Raw genomic sequence first — 20517 nt, forward strand, 5'->3', positions numbered from 1 at the left:
AAATCTTAAACATCAACATTTCTTGAATGAGAAATTCTTCGAATAAGTTGAGAAATGATCTGTATAATTGTTTCTCTAGGTTGATGTTGATTATCCATCAAGTCATTTCTATCACTCAAATAATTAAAAACTTGTTCAAGCGTTTGACAATTGATAAAATAATCAAGTATGGTAGGTTGTCTGTGTTTAATAACTTTAAGTGTTCTAAATACGTCTTCAAGATCCAACGTTTTTGGAAATTCATATGTTAAAACATCCTGTTAAAAGAAAGAAAAAATTATCATTTTAAACATTAATATTCATAATATTGTAATATATAGATATTTTTATAATTATTAAAATATTCATGTTTGAAGATAAACAGATAGATAATTTTTTAACATATAACTACTGTATCAACACAGTTTATAACTTAGTGATAAAAATCTATTATTTAATAATTGACAAAAAAAACATTAGTTATTAAATCAACAGACTTAAACATTTAAAATAGAACTATAATTGAAAGAGTTGAGTATTGACTTCAAAAATATTCAAAGGTATTGAAGACTATATAGTCTTATGTTTATAAGAAAAAATATTAATAAGCAATTGAGAAAGATTAGCGAATCGTGAAACATCTTGAAATGAAAATGCGTCGTCAAATGATAATTTTTACTTTTTTTGCTAGTTTTTTTTCTGTAATTGGTTAGTTCATAATTTATTATTTAATTTTTTATAAAATAAAATAATATAAATGTAAATGTATAAGTCAAAAATTATTGTTATTAGATTCACGTATAATTTATAAATCGGAATGGCAAAAAGATGCTCAACCAATGATCCAAAGACTTTCTCATACATCATCATATGTTGTGTTATATCAGACTGGTGGACCACCATGTTATCTCAGAAATTCGTGTATTAAAAGAGTTCAATTAATTCAGGTAAATTACAATTGATTTTCTTTCAAAAAAGTTCTAATTTTAAGGATGTTTCAAAGACTGATTGAAAATTTTTTTTTATATTTTGTTACAAATAAATGATCTTTCAATTTTTGCTTGAAATTTTTTTTTTCCAGAACTATTATTTAGAGAATTGGAGCCAGTTGATTTTTAATTATTTAATTGGAGGAAATGGAGATATTTATGAAGGATCTGGTTCATATGAAAGAGCAAATTTTTTGGGTCCACAAAAAAAAAACTATTTATTAATTGCATTTATTGGTAACTTTACAGGTAATTTATTTTTAATTTCAACCTTACTTTTTTGATTGACAGAAAATAATATTTTTCGTATCAAAAAATTGTTTTTTTTTTATATGTAATATAAATATGATTTATTATTAGATATGCAAATAACATCGGAGGCTTGGGAATCCCTAGAATATTTGCTAAACTTTGCAGAAGAACTCAGATTTGTATCGAAAGATTATACTCTACTTTCATTTCAGCAAGTTAAATATAATGATCAATGTGTAGATCACAATTATAAATATATTCCATTTAAAGAATTATTATCTCATCCACGTTGGAGGAATATCACACTTACAATAGACAACATATCTACGTCATATCTTTAATTATTATTTTATACATCTTTTTTTTTAATTTTATAAAAATTATTGATAGATTATTGATAAGAGAATGAATAATCAAACAACTTACCAAATGTCTACCAGTAAATTGGACTGAATAAATCAAACTATTTACTAATTCATTTATTTTTTCTGCGGTTTCTTTTGATGCTTGAGGTTGTAAAATGATGGTAATGATGTACTTGTTTCCTTGCTTCTCCACAAGATTTTCACAGGTACCTGTAGTAACTAAATGTCCATCAACTAATATTCCAACTCGATTACAAAGTGCTTCTGCTTCATCTATAGAATGCGTAGTCAATAATATTGACGTTCCCATTTCGCATAGTTGGCATAAAGTTTCATCTAGTGAACTTCGTGAAATTATGTCCATTCCAGATGACGGTTCATCAAGAAAAATTACCGGAAGATCACCAATGAGACTCTGAAGGACAGCTACTTTTCTTCTAACTCCCCAGGCACAATTTTTCAACATTAAGTTTTCAAATTCTAACATATCTGAAATTTAAAAAATATATAATATCAAAATATTTTATTATCTTTATTTTCAATTAGAAATGAATGAAATATAAACAGATAAAACGTGAATACACAGGTGTTTATTAAAAACTTGTGATACTAAAAAAAAACGAACTAGAATTGAAAAAGTAGCCTTTACCAGTGGAATTAAGGGAAAGAGAGAGAGAGAGAGATAATGATATGAATAATTATCTAATAATTTATTATTCAATATTATCAATATTGATGTTCCTGCCATCGAATATTATATCACAGTATGTTTTGTCGCGAAATATTTTTTTAGATGTTTTGATATTTTAATAAAATAACTTGTGATCATACCTAGAAAAAAAATCATAGATCTAATAAAATATTCTACCAAAAACGTCTAGCCATCGATCAACTTCGCCGCGAATAAATTTCCAAGGTACCCCTCGGATAGCAGCAAAAAAGTATAGACTCTGTCGACTGGTTAGAAAGTCAAAAAGTCCACCTTTTTGAGGACAGTAACCAATTATACCAAAAAATTCATCATTATTTGGTGAATATTCAGTCCCATAAATCCAAGCTTTATCAATTTTAGCTTTTATTTGGCCGATTAATGCTTGAAAAATAGTTGTTTTACCAGCACCGTTCATCCCCAGGATTCCATAACATTCATTCCTGTCAATCTGCCAAAAATACACTTATGTATTTAAAAGAAATATTAATCTCTAGATTAAAGTAATAAATTTATTGTCTACTTACTCGCAAGCTGATATCTCGAACAGCTTTTTTGGTTCCATAGTATTTAGAAAGATCTTTGACGATAACAGTTGTATCTAGTGACCTGACATTAAAATTTTCAAGGTTTGTTATCAATTGATTGATTATTTTCTTTTCAGTAATTATATTATCATCAGTGATTTCAGTCGCTGATCCATAAACTTTTGAAATAAACCATTTCCTTCGATTGTTAAATTCACAAATGATTAGAATTAAATAAAAAAATATTGTCTGTGAAGCCATTAATAATAAATCACTCATCACAGAATGATGAAATAATGATTCTGTATTTGTTTCTGTCAGAGAATTGAGTGGTTTGTGACAAAATTCATTGCCACAGTTATCTATAAATGAAGAATGAATTTATTTTCACTAATATCTAAATAATATTTTAGAGCAATGTCAAATATAATTACAACAACATGGATCCTCAATTGCAAATTCAGTGTCACATTCATTTTCTACTGCACACTCTTCATTGTATAAATTTATTGCTATAAAGTTTCCAATGGCACAAGAGAAGACATAAGGTGGAAGCACGTGAAAAAAAATTTCCATGTATTCTTGAACTTTTATGTCAATGTGGCTCAGAAGCAGAGGAAATATTAATTCTGGATTGATCATCAGAGCTAAAATATTATTGCAATTAAATGAATATGTTAATTTTCTAGTGTGGAGAAATTATTCAAGTAAATATAATAATTTGAGTTAAATTTTTTTTGTTCTAAGGTATTGACAATTTATTCATATAATTTTATTTGATTTACCTGAAATAAGATTAATTATCAATATTGTCAAATAAGCATTTCCAATTTTTTTAATCCACAATTGAACACAATATCCCATAACAATAGCAGTTGCTCCATAAAACAGAAATATAATACACAATTCAACTAGAAATTTGTAAACACATTATATTACTTATAAAAATAAAATAATGACGATGTACATAATTAAATATATCCGAAAGTATTATTAAAAATTTACTTATAACTGCTGTAGAAATTGAAATGATATGATGATAACTGAGAAAGCTTGTAACAGCAGTTATGACGAGAGACATCATGAAGATTAAAATATCAATACAATATGTTGGTATCCAATAAATCAAAGAAGTCATTTTTTTGGTATTCAACTGCAGTATTTTAGAAGAACTGCTTGCTTCACGAAGTCCAAGATCCACAGAAGGAAGTAGAAGAAATAAAGTGGTTATAATAACAGCATTTTCCCAATTTTTAACTCCTTTGCCATGAGAAATTTCATACTGCCACTGAAAAATCAATATAAATATCAATTTCCCCTCAAAGGATTAAAGTGAAAATAATAAACCTCCAAAGAAAAACTACTAACATGTTCTGGATGAATTAATGGACGACTTTTCAAATTAATTCGTAAGTCATCCCGTTTAGTAAGGTACCTTAATAAAGTATTATGAAATAAATTCAAAGCTATTGGACTGCTATGTAATAATATCGGTGAGTACATGATTTTTATTTGATGATTCTTCAATATATCAATCGTCATAAAGTATCGTTCTCGAAACTGATAATTAATAAATTTACATAATATAAAGAAAATTTTTTCATTTAAATTGAATACAAATCAATAACTGTTGCTTATTACGCTTATCGAATGCAACTCTGGATGAATCATAAACTCTGAAGCTGTAGTGTTTCTCGTAATATGCAAGTCATTCATTTCAAAGTCTTCGCTGGTTTGTTGTAGCATCAAGAAAAAATTATATGAGTGAACATCTTCAGATACATAAACCAGTGCATAAAATTTTCTGCTTGAATACAGGGCTGGGTTTAAATCGATTTCACTGTTAATATCACGAATTAGTTTATTAAATAGACTAGCTGAGAATGATAAAAAATTATGCTCTATGATGTAATATACCTGGAATGAATATGTGGAAATTTAGCCAACCCAGAGACAGTCATTGTCAAAACAAGTGCAATGATAGAAAAAATGATCTTGATAGAGAATAAATTAATAATACATATTTGTTGAATATTAATTAGAAGAAACTGAGAAGTCAAGGCTTACTGAGAAGAGATATGGATTCCAAGATGCAGTGACGTGCAATATTTTCTTATAAATAATTGCGAGGATCTGTTGACGACGTAAAGCGTTATTGGTGAGTCGAACCCAATGGTTTCGGTCTTGAATAAGTTTTCGTCGTCGTTGTTGGAGTATCCATTCATGCCCATCGCTAGGAAACCAAGCTTTGCGTTCCTTAAAATGACTTATCAGACCTATTCTAAAAAAAATTAATTCAGTAAATATTTTATAAAATAAAATTAGTCATTAATCATAAATAAGTCTTTAAAATTACTTGCGGAATTGTCCTTCAATACTAGCAGGATGCAAAGATACAGACGATATTTTCAATTCTTCTTTATTCATTTCTAAAAAGCTAAATAATTTTGCAAATCTTGTGTTTCGAGACATGTTGAAATGAACCATCATGCCCATTTTTCCAGTCAAGTTGACTAATGATGCTGAATAGTCTTGAACACGATTGTGTAAATTTTGAAGATCACAACCAGGTTTAATGACAATCGTAAGTTCATAGCCTATTTTATATCGTCTATTTAAATAGGATTTCGATCCATAACATTCAATCCGACTATTTGCAATTATTGCTATCCTATCAGCTAAAGTATCTGCTGCTTCCATTGAATTAGTTGCCATGATCACTGTCTTTTTACCCTTCACTTTACCCAATATTTCCCACAAACGTTTTCTATGCTGTGGATCAACTCCGTATGTTGGTTCATCAAGAACCAAAACTTCAGAATATCCAATCAAAGCTATGGCTAAACATAATTTTCTTTTTTTACCAAACGTGAGTTCATTAATTAATTGATTTTTCTCTTTTTCTAAACGAAGTAATTTGAGAAGACTTTTAGACTCCACTTGAGATTCCTCATAATCTAATCCTTTGATCTGAAAAAAAATTATTTAATAAATAGGTTATTAATATTTAGTTACTTAATAAATTGTATTAATAAAATGAATACCATGCCAGCTAAATATAAGTGTTCATAAACACTTAAATAGGTTACAAGCATATTTTCTTGAGGACAATAACCAATAATAGATTTGGTTTTTTTTTCAGATGATTTAGTGTCTGTATAATCACGACCCTCAATATAAATATGTCCACGAGATGCTTGATAAATACCTGGAATTAATTAAATCAATTCAAAAGTTTATACTTCCTCTTATAATTCTTTCAATTTTTTTATTCTTTTTTTGTAAGCAAAGATTAAATATTTTTAGCAAAGAAAGAAAAAAATTTATATGTACCAGCTATAATTTTTAATAAACTACTTTTCCCTGCTCCATTGTGACCAAGAATAACATTGAATTCATTTGGATAAAAATCTATAGTCATGTCCTTTAAAACTTCCAGTTTTTCAAAGCCAAACTCAATAGTTACTTTTTTTACTCTTACTTTAGGCTATGTAGATTGAATACAAATACTTGGTGAATGTTAGTGTCAAGGTTTAGACAGATTTTTTATCATTGTACCTACTTTAACAAATTTAGGCGGTCTTTCTACTGAAGACCAGTTCGTACTGCCTCTTAAAGTTACATTAATATCATTCAGATTGTTTCGTTTTCTCTTGCATAAGTAATACCAAGGTTTTCTCGTTCCAAATTTTCCTGGATAAACATTATCCAAGTAAATAGCTATCAGGTACCATGCAATTAAATGAAACAGCCATGAAATTATTACGGCACTGATAGATATTCTATTCATATCTTCACTTAATTTAGAGTCGTGATATTTAGATTGCCAAAATCGTGGCTTTGCAATTTCAACGCCATCATCTTTTTTATTGAAATTGATAATTATCTACCATTCAACAATGCATTGAAAGAAGATCTATAAAAATAAATTCATACCAAATTGACTTTTGTATGTAAAATCAACTAATCCATAAAGTAATCCACTGTGAGGGAAGAACAATGAAATAATTTTTATAGTTAAACTTGAATCAATTAGTGACTCATCCAATAAAATAGTGTAATGTGCCATTGCCAACCATAAAAGAATACAGGCAAGAATTGCTCTGATTGCTGTAAAAATTTATCAAAATTATTATTTAGTTATATAGCAAAGATTTTGAAATGAAATAAGATGACGTATTTACAATGAACAAAAAAAGTTCCAACTGCAAATATGAAAAAAGCAGACATCATTATATACATAAGTATAAAAATGGCTAAAACTATACTTGAACTTGAATAAATCGGATGAAGTATCCATGTGCAAAAAAATACTGTTGGGACTGCAGTAATCATGAGATAATTAATCCAACCGAAGTAAATAAAGGCTGGATTAATGCCTGATAATTTCATGAAAGCCTGAAAAAAATGAATAGAGTTTTTAATTGAAAATTACATCTATAGTTTACATCTTGATTGAAAATTAATGAATTACCTTAAAGCCAGTTTTTTTATCATGAATAGCTTTGTGCAAGCCAGATATGGGAATCAATAAATATGATAATACTGTCAAGTAGTATATGAGACTAATTTTTGGTCGAACAGCTGATGGTAGGATCGGAAAGCGTATGTGGTAATGCGGAAATCGAGCTATTTTAATCTACCATAAAAATTACAGAAAATCGTTAGAAATAATAAAACATTTTTTAAACAAGATAAAATTTAAATATTACATTTTCCCCAGAATATGGTAGATCACCTTCACTCCACAGTTCGATAAATGACCGCTCGATTGCCACTTGAATTGCCATAAAACCACTGGTAAAATACTCATCTGAAATCACATTAAACATCTTTGGAATTTAAATTGAAATCTGATGAATATGATACGAGTTAATTCTTCTTACCTCCATCTCTTGAATCTTCATGTACATTTGCACGGATTTCATAATTTAAAACTTCTGGAAGCGATTCACTGCTAGGCTGATTTTTATTTATTTATTTTAAAATTGACCCAATTATAAAAAAAAAGCATGCTATTCATTTCAATAGCATTCTGTAATAATAACAATAAAAAGTGTCTACTTAAAATACCTCAAATAAAATGAAAGCTGCTTCTTCAGGTACCACACTTCTATTAGGACCATAAATTGAGCTCAGAAATTCATACTCATTAATTTTAGGTGTAACTGAAATTGTTCAAGAAATGTTAATCATTCTTATCAGATCTATAACTTGTTGTTATTGGTTCACATACTGGAAATATTCAATATTTCAGAAGTCCGCTGAATTATATTGTCAGTAAATTCATTACTTGGAGTGTAATAACAAGCTGTTAATGACTGAATGCTATTGAGAATCGTATGACCATTATAAAAATTGATTTTCTGTAAATATATAAAAAATTTTTAATTGATAAATAATTTATTCCAAAAGATTATATTAGATATGATAAAAAGTATTTTGAAAAAATTACTGTGTATATTATTATCGATAAATAAATGTTAATATGTAATTTATATACCTGCATATTAAGGGCTAACGGCTCAAATATGAGACGAATTTGAAAAGAAAATATTATTGGAATTATTATCTCTAGAATAGAAATAATAACACTGTGTTTTCTCATTAAAACTGCCTTAAAAAAAAGAACTTTCCAGTTAAACCAGAAATGCTCTAAAAAAGCAAAAACTCTGGGGTATTTTTCAATCCACTTTTCCATCATTTTCGTTAATTAAAGTATGAGCAAAGAAACATAACTGTTAGAATAAATAATTTATATTATCTGAACATAGTTGTGTAGCTTTGAAGTTAACAATAAACAAAATAAAATACGCATCTACCTAAGTATACTATAGTACACAAGTATAAATTTTTATCGAAATTTCCAAATTATTTCCAAATTATCATCCGATATTTTGATTAATAAAAATCTTCAGTCTTAATCCATGGATGACATAATTTATAAGCAGGAGTTGAATTTCCTTGAATAAGTAGATAATCAATTCGTGTTCCTTAACTTAAAAATAAAGCTGGGCTATCCCAGAACAACTAAACTTTTTCTAAAAGATACACCATTACATAGCCAGTCAGTAGGAATTGATTGTTAACTCAAAATTTATATCAAAAATCATATTGTTTAGTTATTGTATTCAATTTTTGGGATTAAATGTAGAAAAAGAAAGCTTAATAAATATCTCTCGACATAAAACTATCGATAAATTCATGTAAAATGTTGATAAAAGATAAAATATTTTTTGTAACCTCCTAGCTCTCTTTCATCTTGAATTTTATTAAAGACTTTCGCGCCAAAACTATCAATGAGAATCTTTATTTGAAACATTGTCGGTATTTAAAGATTATGTTAAAATTACAATAATTCAATAAATGTTTTTACATTTTATAATATTTTTTTTTAACTTTGTCGACTTCTAATTAAGCACATATGTATCAGTATTTCAAATGGTGATTTTTCTGGAAAGAAATGTGTTTTATATCACTTTCGTAAATTCGAGCAGATGTCACCATCATGCTATTCTTATTTTTTTATACAACGCGAATCACACAATAATTTAAATTATCAACATTTATTAAATCAGTAATTGATTTGATGCTCATGCTCTAACTTTGTGATAATTTAATAAATTTAAATGATTGTATTTACGTATTTTCTTTCCATCTCTTAGTTTTAACCTCCAAACAATTGCTATGTTTATCCTACTCACTCAGTTTATTTTTTCCATTAGAAAAAATTTTTTCTTCTCATTAGTGTTTATTTTTCTATTTATTGTAACACCCTAAAACCTATTATTTTCTTATCTACATTTTAAATATTACTCGCTCCTTTCGTAAAATTACACAGCAATAATTCATTTGGAATGTTCCAGTTTGACATTCTGGCCTGAGTGATTTCATGCGGAAGTAAATGTAGTGAAATTTTTAAACATAGAATCAGAGTTGTAGAGCTGTTTCCATTTTTACACTTATTTAGTTTATTAATATTTTTATTTGATATATAATCAATATTTTTAAATAATTTCTTCACAATCTATGTAGATCTTTTTCAAGATAATTCAATACTCTCATCAATGCCTTTTCTTCTAGGCCTTTAAATTTCCACTCTCCATCAACCTAGCATGTAATTTGCTATCGCCTTCTCCACTCCTTTAATACATCTTATATAACTTGAGATAATTATTATTATCATGTAGATAGTTTTTTAATTCATTCAAATTAAGGTGAGTTTTATTTGCAAATCTATGGCAATTGAATTTAATGATAAAATACCGAAATATAATATCTGGTATCTTAATCTGTAGATATACTAAATCAAAATCAATGATTTCAATTTAATTTAATCATTGTATTGAGAAAATTATTGCTTATGAAAATTAATTGTCAATAATTCAATGTTCACCAAGTTACAGTAGTGATAAAATATATGTTCTTGATATGAAAAAGTAATCGAGAGTCTTAATTACACTTTCACTTTTTCTATTTTTCAGACAGTGGGCTAGGAACTTAACATGACTATGAGTACGTGTCACAATAATACGTGAAAATGCATAAAAGTAATTTAATGCAAGTAATCACATTTAAGTCTAATGAAAATGATAATTGTTACAAGTTGCAAAAACTCTTTTAAATTATATTGATAACTTGTACTATTCATTATTCTTATATTATTCATTATGCATTAAATAATTTATTTATATAAATTTCTTACGTAATGAGTAGAAATTTTGTGAAATAAATTCCATGAGTTTCAGTTGTAAGATACAACATATTATTTCTCTGTATTCAGAGTCATAGAAAATTATTGTTTGAGGATTTGAATGTATAGCAGAATAGCAGCTTTTGATTCATGATGTTGTACAGGCATTTTTACTTACACATTAAACTGTTACATATTTTTTTTCGATCAAATTCAATATTTTTGACTGTCAACAAAACACAGTCAACAAGTTCCATTTATTTTGTCCACTATTGCTAATATGAACTGATCCAAATAATCAACAAAAGCTGATTTAAGTATTTTAAAATAAATCCAAAGATTTTATCGTTATAAGACTCAGACTTCATAGCTCATTATGATTTCTCTTCTTCTGAAGCAACCAAAAAGCACAAAGGTATTATTTGGAGTTTTAGGGTTTCTTTAAAAAAGCTTCTAATCGAAATAATCTTGTTACATCACTAAGGCTCATACAGGCTGCAGCTTACATCCCATAAGATTGATATATCTGAAATATTTAAATTAAAGTAAGTTTTAAATGTTGAAAACACGTAAAATATCAAATGATTACACAATAGTTATAATTAAACAACATCTAATACATAATTATATTATACAAATTTTTAATTTGAAAAAATTCGTTCTTTCTTTACTCATGATTGAATATCCTCTTTTCACTGTTTATTTTTAGCCAGTGTAGTTACATTATTTAGCATAGCTATGTTCTTGAAATCAAATGTTATCGCAATAAACATTATTAAACTGTTTAAAAAAATTTATCAACTTAAAGTTATTATTAAATGTTCTTTTTTTGCAGCTATTGGTGTTTCAATTTTTATATTTCCTTGAGTATGATTATTTATTGCATTTTCTTATATACAAAATTGAGTCAACCAACTACAAAACACAATTACTTTTGATGTTGTATTATTATGATTGTTAAAATTTTTTCAAAAGTGCTGCTATTTTATGGATTGTAATATTTTATGACTGAAATAAGTCGACCATAACATCAGTACCAGTAGAGTCGAGTTTACTTTTAAATATTTCGTAGAACTTTATTACGAAATGATCTGATACAAAGAAATGTTTTTTTTTTCCTTTCATGTAATTAATTATATGATGAGTACTTTTAAGTTTGCTACTGGATAAGTTACGTTTAAAACACATATACTTTCCTTTGAAATACATACACAAATTAATATGTACTTACCATCATTTAGAAAATGATGTAAAGTTGTCTGCATGATAGCAGATAATTGAGGGTAATCATTCTATAATAACAAGACGCATTTTGAATTATAATGTAATGTAAAAGAAATATTAGTGTCTTATTTGGAACATCGATGCTATTATTCTTATTTTTGAAAAAAAAATCAGTTTTATTTAAATAACCTCTAGTCGAGGACGTTAAAAAGACCTTGATATTTATTAATAATTATTTGCACTAAAATTTATTCACAAGTTTTTGATGTTTTTTTGTACATTAAAAAATGTCCATTGTGCATGGAAATTAATAATAGAATGGTGGTTATTATTTATTCCTATCCACTTCACGAGGGTGGACCACTAGCAGGATAATTTTATGCTGATGAATGTGACCAGCATAATTATTTATTATTTTTTTTAATTCTTTCCATCATAATTTTTCCCTTTCCTACTAATTCATCCTCACTCACTCCTAACCTTTTCTCTACTCCCACCTTGTTTTTTCTGATATATTTTTTTCGATATAGTTAACCACAATGATCATGCACACGATTTATCTATTGAATAAAACTTTCAAAACCATACAGGATAAGAAAATTTTTATAAGATAAAAATTATTCTAAAACTGTGAAAGATTATTTTAGCGGGCAAGGTGAAGTTTGAAAAATTTATGTTAGCATAGTTATTAGTGAATTTGTGTCGTGTTCTTGAACATAAGTACGTGAATCAGACTCTTCATATATAATGAAAGATTGATCACACAATCAATATTTATCACTCATATCTTGCAAAAAAGGTTTTGAATATACAAATACTTCTAAAGCGCTAATTTTGCTAGTCTACATAACTATTAATCTTGTATCATTTTTAGAATTTTTTCATGAGTTTTTTTTATGATTTTATAAATTGTTCTGTCAGTATTCACCTGAAAAAATTTATTGTTAAAATTATAAATATTTAAATAATTATTATAACAATGTTTTTAAACTATTCTATGGTAACAATTTTGTCACAATGTAATCGTATAAACATTAAAAAATTCAGGATTTCGTTAAATTTGAATATTAAAAACATCTTCATTCAAAATGCGAGAGCAGTAACCTTTTTATTGACCTTGTCGTGGACACTGAACCGGTTGATTCATTTTGAGACTATTTTTTCTTCAACATCTTATTATAATTTAGACAATTTCAAGTATTTCTTCATTAAAATACAATAAAATCAAATTATCTAATTGATTTCATTTAAAATTATCAATTAGCTTATAATTCTTTCCATACTTAGCTGACTTTCTTTCTCAAGTTTGGTTAGATTTTAAATTGAGTTGAGTATCAAACAAGTTCGCTAATCAAAACCACTGATCATAACAGTTTCAGCAGTAGAAATTAAATTGAATAGTAAATTCTAAGACAAATAAAATTCAAGGTTACCTTGGGAAATTTAAAACACACAAAAACTTGGTTTTAATTAATCTATCATAATTATATTGAACCAAGAAACTAATTCAATTATCATATCATCAATTTTATATCAACCAAAATCATTGATGAATGTATACTTTATTCAAACTCTTTATGATCAAAATGGTATTTTTGATAAATGAAGCATTTATTTATTTTAAGAATACATTCACTCTTTTTGGAATACTTTTTTGATGACTGTCCGAATACTGAGGTTTATTTTTTTGATCTCTGGTTATAATTGGTCAACCCATTATGATGATAAAAAAAGGTAAGTAAAAAATTCTCAAGACCTTTTTCATGGTCAATTATCATTGTTGTTCTCACTCTAATTTTACATTAAAATTTATTCTTTAAAATGTTTCAACAGTGACATGTGAATTAGTCACAACCATGAGAGGGCTCAAAAACATTAACACAATCCAAGCAGTCAAGTTCAAGCCTTCTCCAATGTAAAATAAATAACTACAAGTCGCGTGTGTAGAAGACGAGTGGTATATCTGTATCTTTGTAGTCGTAGAGTAGTCAGTTCTCAGAGTAAAGTGAAGTGCTAAGACATTAGATCGTGTGTAGTGTGGTACATTCTCTTATTCTGATAAACCTATTCAATAATTTGGAACTATCAGGTGAAGTTTATTTTTCTAATCAACTATACTGTCACCATTGTAGTCTTTATTCATTTTTTTTCATAATTAAAAACAATTTTCTATCAAACAATTATCCGTTCTAAATTGAATGAATTGTTGAAAAATAAACAAAGCGTGTATACTATTTATTTTTATTTAAACAATAAAATATATTTTACCAAAATCAGTGTATTTTTTGACAACAGTGATAATCTTGAGTGTCAACATGAATAAAATAGTTTTTATAAAAATAATTGCGATTTAGTAATGTTTATATTGATTTTTAAAAATTATATATAATTTCGTTTGGAGTGATTGTTCAAAATTATTAGGAATTAAATAGTTAAAATATCTTGAAATAAACATTGTAATTCGATGACGTTAAAAGCAATGAGAAATTTATTTGAAACCGTAATGAATATCTTTTATGACAACAGAGTTTTTAATAATAAATGAAAAAAAATCATAAAGACACATAATTGTAAAAAATGTAATTGTTCAACACAGCATGATAATTAATCACAAATGTTTTTATTTCTTTAATTCTTTAAATTGTTTCACGTATGTTAAAGGACACTCTTACGTGCGTACTTAGATCATAGTCTATTATCTTTAATGAGATAATTTTTTCAAATCTTAGGAAAAATGATAACAAAAAGATATTTTTAAACCTATTACTTTTATAAGTATATATATATTTTAATAAATATATTTAATCAATTGGTTGATTATAAAAAGAATATAAAAAATAAGATATGAATTAAATAATAGTGATAGAAATAAGAGAAAGTCAAAACATACAATTGTTTGCCTATTTGCATTTCTAATTTTCGACCACTATAGTTTCTCCTTTACTTGCACAGAAAATTATCGTTTATTCCGCATCAATTAAACCAGGTCACTTTTGTTTTCAGTATCTTTTGACACCTGGTAAATTATTAAAAGAAAAATTCGGTGAAGACATTTGCATTTCTTTTTAATAGATCCAACATCTTTCAGCATTCAATTCAAAATCAACTTTAATTACAATAAAGTTTTTTTTAAATTAATATTATCATCAAAACTAAAACTATTCCATTTAACGTTTATTTTAAATTAACATAAATTTCATGAACCATTCAGAAAAATTAAAAACAAAAAAATAAAAATTCCAGATAAAAAGTTTGATCAAAAAAAGTTGATTGACGTAAACACTTTGATTCAGTAAAAATGGAGTAAAATAAGTCATTGATCAGCCTTTATGTTAATTACTTCAATTAATGCATAAAAAAATATAATAGACTTATTTATTAACTTTTATACTATCAACATCTTGAAAAATAACTTGAATAAAATCTTTCCATAATAGCACCCGTAATAATAAGAAAAATGAGCTAGAAAATTTCCTCTTTTTATCCTTGTTCTTTATGGACATCTTATTTGTAGTGATCTAACTCAATCATAATTATGTAATTGCATCAACCATGCATACTGCAAGAGAAATGGGTGACTAGACTATGTCAAATAGTAGCCAGCATTCAGGTAGATTTGATAAAAGAAAGAAAATTTTCCATAGACATGAATATGCTAATGTTGCTTATAAACTAATATATATGTTTATAATAAATTTCCATTGATAAAATGATACTATAATTTATAATTTCACTGATATAAAATTTCTTATATTAGAAAAGCAGCAACTGCATCATTGAATCCAATGAAATTCAACAAGACCCAACTGTCAGATAAATATTATACAGTCATTTAAATAGTTCCAGTTCGCTACTTTTAGCTTAACATTTATTGCAACACATCAGGAAATCATTTTATCACATAAATATGAATAAATAAAGAGTATATAATGGCTAATGAATGTAAAAAACTGCCCTTGATGATACAACAGTTGATTTAAATGTGAGGTCACATGTAATGCATGAACTTATATTGTTATTATTGGTAAAAGTCATTATAGTTCATCAAGAATAAAAAAAAATGATTGTTAGCATAAATAAATGTCAGTGTAATTAAACTTGTTTTTGTTTGAAGAAACTTGAGTCATAATAAATACCCGGAAAAGCGAAGGTTGATAAACAATAATTAATAAAATATTGGGAATCACTATTTGTAATGTGATTAATTTTTGCTAATTTATTATTTAATGAAAAATTAAACGAGTTTAATTAATGATTACATTTTCTTATATGTGTTTCAGACCATCTCTTAGCTCTGGTACCTTTTCTAGTTAAAAATGGTACCAATGAGTGAAGGAGTTAATAATGCCAATTTAAGACTTGGTAGTCCATCATCAACTGCATGGCTCTATTTATTAGCTGAGTTCTTTATTGGAATTTTTTTCTCTAGTATTCTAGCTATTTTAGGAATAATCAAGTATATCTTGCCAAAACCTCCAAGGGATCTTAGAGGAAATGTAGCTTTGGTGAGTCTAAATTCAGAGATCAAATATAAAGAAGTTGATTATTTTTCAATTTAAATATTTTAATTTTACAAATTAAAATCATTTACATAGTCATTTTGAGAAGATAATTTTAATAAAATATCCATTCAATTACTATTGATTTCTTTAACAATAATCAATTAAAAAAATTAATAAAATGAATTTTTGTTTGAGATCAAAAATGATTTATGACAATGCATAATGAAGATAATATGCTAAATAATATTTATGATGAAGAATAAAGTTTTGTTGATTCGATACATGTACTTCCAATTTCCAAGGTAACATTAAATGACAGATACGTAAGCATAGGAATTGATATTGAAGTAAATTCATTATTAGAAATATTTAAATTTTTCAATTGAACAGCATTACTCAATCCAAATCCGTCAAAAAAGTAAAAAAAGTTATGACTTAGATCCAAATCTCGTAAAACAGATTGCGGTGAAATCCAATTGTCTGATAAAAATCTTAATTTATTATGTGAAAGATTCAGTACTTCCAATTCATTCAATTGATAAAATGCTTCCGGATGAATATCAACGATAGCATTACCTCTCAAATTGATTTCTTTTAATTTTGATAAACCTTTGAAATCAAATTCATCAATTGATTCTATTTTATTATCTTGAAAAGAGAGGTGTGATAAATTGGTTAAACTTTCAAAATCTGGAAGTACTTGGAATTGATTACTATCTAATCGAAGAGATGACAAATTAACCAATGGTTCAAAAATAGTTTTATTTATTTTCTGAAGACTATTATGTGATAAATCCAAATATTCCAATTTAGTGACATTTGAAAAGGCATCTTGATCAATTTGTTCAAGTCGTGATTGTGAAACAGAAAGTACTTTTAAATTAATTGCATCTATCAGTTTAATTCCCTTACAATCTTTAGATGTTAAACCACACAGTTGATTAATATTATTATAATCAACATTTAACACTTCTAGAGTATTTAATGGGACATTTTCTATTTTTTCAATATTATTTTTATCCAAATATAAATGTGTCAATGATGATGGTACATACTTCATAAAATTTGTTTTAGAAATTTGATTATCACTCAGGTATAAATGAGTGATATTTGGAAAGAGTTCGTCCAACCATACATCAGTTAGCACTGAGGTAATTCTATTTCCACGTAGATATAACTTCTTTAATTTAGGTAAAGTAAATGCTGGTGTAAAAGTGATAGAATTTTCAGTCTTTGAATCTTCCATGTGCATAAGATGTTTTAATAAATTTCGACGATTACTAACAGCAAGTTTACTTCTTAAAGCTTGATCCAGTACGAGTATTTCAATTGATCCATGACGATTGAAGTTTAATTTATCAAATGATAACAAATTGCCGGCTAAATTCAAGTACTTCAAATTAGGTACTTTATTAAAAGTTTTATATGCCATTTCTGAGATGTTATTATTTTCCACATGAATGCAGAATATTTTATCACTGATAATCAAGGGTTTCCTCAAACGTCTCATGTCTGTCTCTGACAGATCTATCACGTGTTCGTTTAGATAATTGCATTCTGGATTAGTATTAATATCAAATGTACCGTAGACGTATGAATTGAGTATCAATAATGATGAAATGATTAATAAAATTATTTTCATTGACATGGTGAGACACACAAAAATAGAAACACTTGGAATGATGTGTTGTTTAATTGGAACAAAACTAGTTCTGGATATCAATGTCTTAGCATTTATAAGCATAAGAAGTGTTCAGTAAGCATTAATATTCATTTTTAAATGCATTGTTTCAATGATAACATTATCATTAATAGGTTTTGACTAAAAACTTTTTGTTCATTATTTTATTGAGATAAGAATTGTTCTGGATGTTTTCATCTATACACTTAGACATCAGAAAACAATGAATAATTTTTATTTTTATTCATCAACAAGGTTTTTCGATAGGTAATCTCTAGTCATAAATGTTTAAAAAATAAAAAACTTGTTAATAATTAATGATGTTAATGAATAATCAGAATTTATAGCCATAAAAATTTAATGTAGTTCATAAATAGGAAATCATGTCCTAAAAAAAGAATATTTATCATTAAGAATATATTCAGAGTCTATAAACAGTACTTCATAATTTAAATAGCAACGTACGAATTACATATCTACTTGCCAAGATAGTTTATATTCTAAAAAAAATTTCTATTAATCTAAAGTGAAATTCAAAAATATGATAATTATCTGAATGTTATATTCATATTTTCTGAAATGAAATATATATCTCTTACTTATAGTAGCCTTTGTATTCCTGAGTAGTAGTAATACTCGTCTAGTAACTTTTCTCTTATTATTCTACATTGTATTTGAAGATAATAACAGATATATTCCCTTCTATTTTCTCAAAGGTAACAGGTGCCACTTCATCACTAGGCAGGTGCTTAGCTGAAGAATTTATACGAGTCGGTTGCACTCTCATTTGTGTCGACAATGACCTCGACTCTGTGAAAAGTATGGCCTGTGAGCTGATGGAGAATTATTCTGCAATCCAGAATGTCGGACCGAATCACAGGAAACAGGATATGTCTGAGTTCAAAGTCAAGGTCTTTGCATACCAATGTGATCTCTGGGATCGTAATGCAATTCGAGAAGTTGCTGAAAAAATAAAAAAAGATGTTAGAAGGATTGATATTCTTGTTACATGTGCTGGAAATCTTCAACAAGATGTTTTTGATATTGTCAGCATGACGTTGATGAGTCATTATTGGGTTAGAGAATTAGTTTTTTTTTTAATAAAACATTTATTATTTTATCTTAATATCATTTAAAAATTGATAATTTATCAATAACCTCTACACTACAAAGTATTGAATTAATTTTCTAAATTTATTTGAAATTAAATTTATTATTATAAAATATAGTACATAATAATGAATATCGGTTTTTTAATTTCAAATAAGCTGAAACAGTTCAGCCATGCATATCGTGATCACAAAAAATATCAACTAGTATTAATTATCAAGCGGAGCTTGTTAATAAAAAGATTGAAGATGACAAAACGGTTGGAATTATTTTTTACAGACTCTTCTCACCTTTCTTCCTTCGATGATTCAACAGGAAAGAGCTCACATAGTTGGGATTACTCCAACTACATCTACAGATGATGCATACATGGGCACCAAAGCTGCTATTGCTGGTAAAATAATTTGAGTAATATTTTTTTATATTCATACAAGCTGAAAGAATTGTATTAAATCTCATTGAATCATTTTAAATGAATTTTAAAGGTTTGATGGAAAGTCTCAGTCACGAATTTAGTCATTGTGGAGGTCATTTAAATTTCATCACTGTTGCACCTAAAGCTGATCCAAGGTCTGTGTAATGAATGATTTCATTTATTTACTGACGAATGTTTAATGTATTAATTGCTTGGAATTTGCACGTTAATAGTGACATTGAGTATCATTTTTATGTCAAATTATATGTTAGAAAATGATTATATTACGTCGATATATCATTAGACTATTGTCTTGACAGGCTGATAAAGCAAAATGAAAAACAAGTAGCCTTGGATGTAGTGAGAGCAGTACGCAGAGATCAATTTTACCTTTCAGCAAGCTGGTGGTCGACAATGATGTATCATATTAAGTAAGAAATATGTTATTTCCTAATTTTATTTTATGTAAAAATTTCATTTGAAAATAATATGTCTTATTAATTGACATTACAGTTGCACAATACACATGACTATTATCACTATTACACGATGGATCAATGCACAAGGATGCTACGAATTTTTTTAAACATCAATTCATCTCAATTTTCAATTGTATATATTCACTTCATCGGTGTCTATTTTTAAGGAAATGTAACTAGAGAAAAAAGCTCGAGTAATGATGCATAAACATTGTTATTTTAACTGTCCAATTGTTTTTTTCTTTCTTAAGTTCGATAAATATTTTGTGAAATGAATATTTGAGATGATTTTCAGAACTTTTATTTACATTTTATGCGGGACTTTACTAACCTCAAATCACCTCAAATTTTTCTCGTCGAACTGTGCATTTTTTATTTGTTTCTTTCACGTAAAAAATATTTAGGAATATATAGAAAAATGGTATAAACATTGGAAAACAAAGATTTATAATACAAAAGTAATAATAATCGTAGGATAAATACTTTTTCAGTGAATTTCAAGGTGTCATGGCGGATGCACTTCTCGTGAGCTCTTCACTGAAAACTTATTTATTCTACGATTATTATTACTTTTGTACTATCAATCTTTATT

The 20517-nt window shown here is 26.9% G+C and overlaps 3 protein-coding genes and 1 long non-coding RNA gene across 5 annotated transcripts; 1 reads left to right on the top strand and 3 right to left on the bottom strand.

Annotated features, from left to right (window-relative positions):
• Positions 1 to 5: 5 nt before the first annotated feature.
• Positions 6 to 8330, bottom strand: LOC118069509 (ATP-binding cassette sub-family A member 2-like). The gene is made up of 23 exons (XM_035087675.1): positions 8325 to 8330; positions 8058 to 8187; positions 7895 to 7989; positions 7708 to 7783; positions 7534 to 7634; positions 7296 to 7460; positions 7006 to 7219; positions 6758 to 6931; positions 6384 to 6682; positions 6155 to 6308; positions 5866 to 6029; positions 5178 to 5791; positions 4889 to 5102; positions 4739 to 4815; positions 4463 to 4661; positions 4190 to 4381; positions 3827 to 4109; positions 3607 to 3732; positions 3256 to 3468; positions 2822 to 3183; positions 2454 to 2745; positions 1647 to 2074; positions 6 to 257 (listed from the first exon to the last, which is right to left on the bottom strand). The coding sequence occupies exons 1-23, from the start codon at positions 8328 to 8330 to the stop codon at positions 6 to 8; spliced, it is 4830 nt and encodes a 1609-aa protein (XP_034943566.1).
• Positions 8331 to 13632: 5302 nt separating this feature from the next.
• LOC118069602 (retinol dehydrogenase 10-B-like) lies at positions 13633 to 20097 on the top strand. The gene is made up of 7 exons (XM_035087819.1): positions 13633 to 13827; positions 16019 to 16243; positions 18638 to 18997; positions 19311 to 19425; positions 19517 to 19601; positions 19767 to 19877; positions 19960 to 20097. Exons 2-7 carry the CDS (start codon positions 16055 to 16057, stop codon positions 20030 to 20032), a joined length of 933 nt encoding a protein of 310 aa, XP_034943710.1. The 5' UTR covers positions 13633 to 13827; positions 16019 to 16054; the 3' UTR covers positions 20033 to 20097.
• LOC118069601 (protein artichoke-like) lies at positions 16437 to 18112 on the bottom strand. Its single transcript, XM_035087818.1, has one exon. The coding sequence runs from the start codon at positions 17982 to 17984 to the stop codon at positions 16488 to 16490; it is 1497 nt and encodes a 498-aa protein (XP_034943709.1). The 5' UTR covers positions 17985 to 18112; the 3' UTR covers positions 16437 to 16487.
• On the bottom strand, positions 18748 to 19989 carry LOC118069603 (uncharacterized). Of its 2 annotated transcripts, none has more exons than XR_004690654.1 (3): positions 19837 to 19989; positions 19322 to 19422; positions 18748 to 18884 (listed from the first exon to the last, which is right to left on the bottom strand). It is a non-coding gene; the product is annotated as an uncharacterized lncRNA (long non-coding RNA). The 2 variants fall into 2 exon arrangements; XR_004690655.1 differs by having other exon boundaries at positions 19322 to 19465.
• Positions 20098 to 20517: the final 420 nt, after the last annotated feature.

This window comes from Chelonus insularis, unplaced genomic scaffold (genome assembly GCF_013357705.1).
Source record: "Chelonus insularis isolate UGA/USDA-ARS -01 unplaced genomic scaffold, ASM1335770v1 contig_41_pilon, whole genome shotgun sequence".
Taxonomy (NCBI): domain Eukaryota; kingdom Metazoa; phylum Arthropoda; class Insecta; order Hymenoptera; family Braconidae; genus Chelonus; species Chelonus insularis.

Bases quoted from the DNA above. Each gene is read 5' to 3' on its own strand.
- LOC118069509 (XM_035087675.1), bottom strand. The intron at 7,635-7,707 runs GTAAGAAGAATT...ATGTGATTTCAG, and splicing joins TGAAGATTCAAGAGATGGAG to ATGAGTATTTTACCAGTGGT. The intron at 2,746-2,821 runs GTAAGTAGACAA...TATTTTTGGCAG, and splicing joins TTCGAGATATCAGCTTGCGA to ATTGACAGGAATGAATGTTA.
- LOC118069602 (XM_035087819.1), top strand. From the start codon at position 16,055: ATGGTACCAATGAGTGAAGGAGTTAATAATGCCAATTTAAGACTTGGT. The intron at 19,426-19,516 runs GTAAAATAATTT...TGAATTTTAAAG, and splicing joins CACCAAAGCTGCTATTGCTG to GTTTGATGGAAAGTCTCAGT. The intron at 19,602-19,766 runs GTCTGTGTAATG...TTGTCTTGACAG, and splicing joins GCACCTAAAGCTGATCCAAG to GCTGATAAAGCAAAATGAAA.
- LOC118069601 (XM_035087818.1), bottom strand. From the start codon at position 17,984: ATGCTTATAAATGCTAAGACATTGATATCCAGAACTAGTTTTGTTCCA.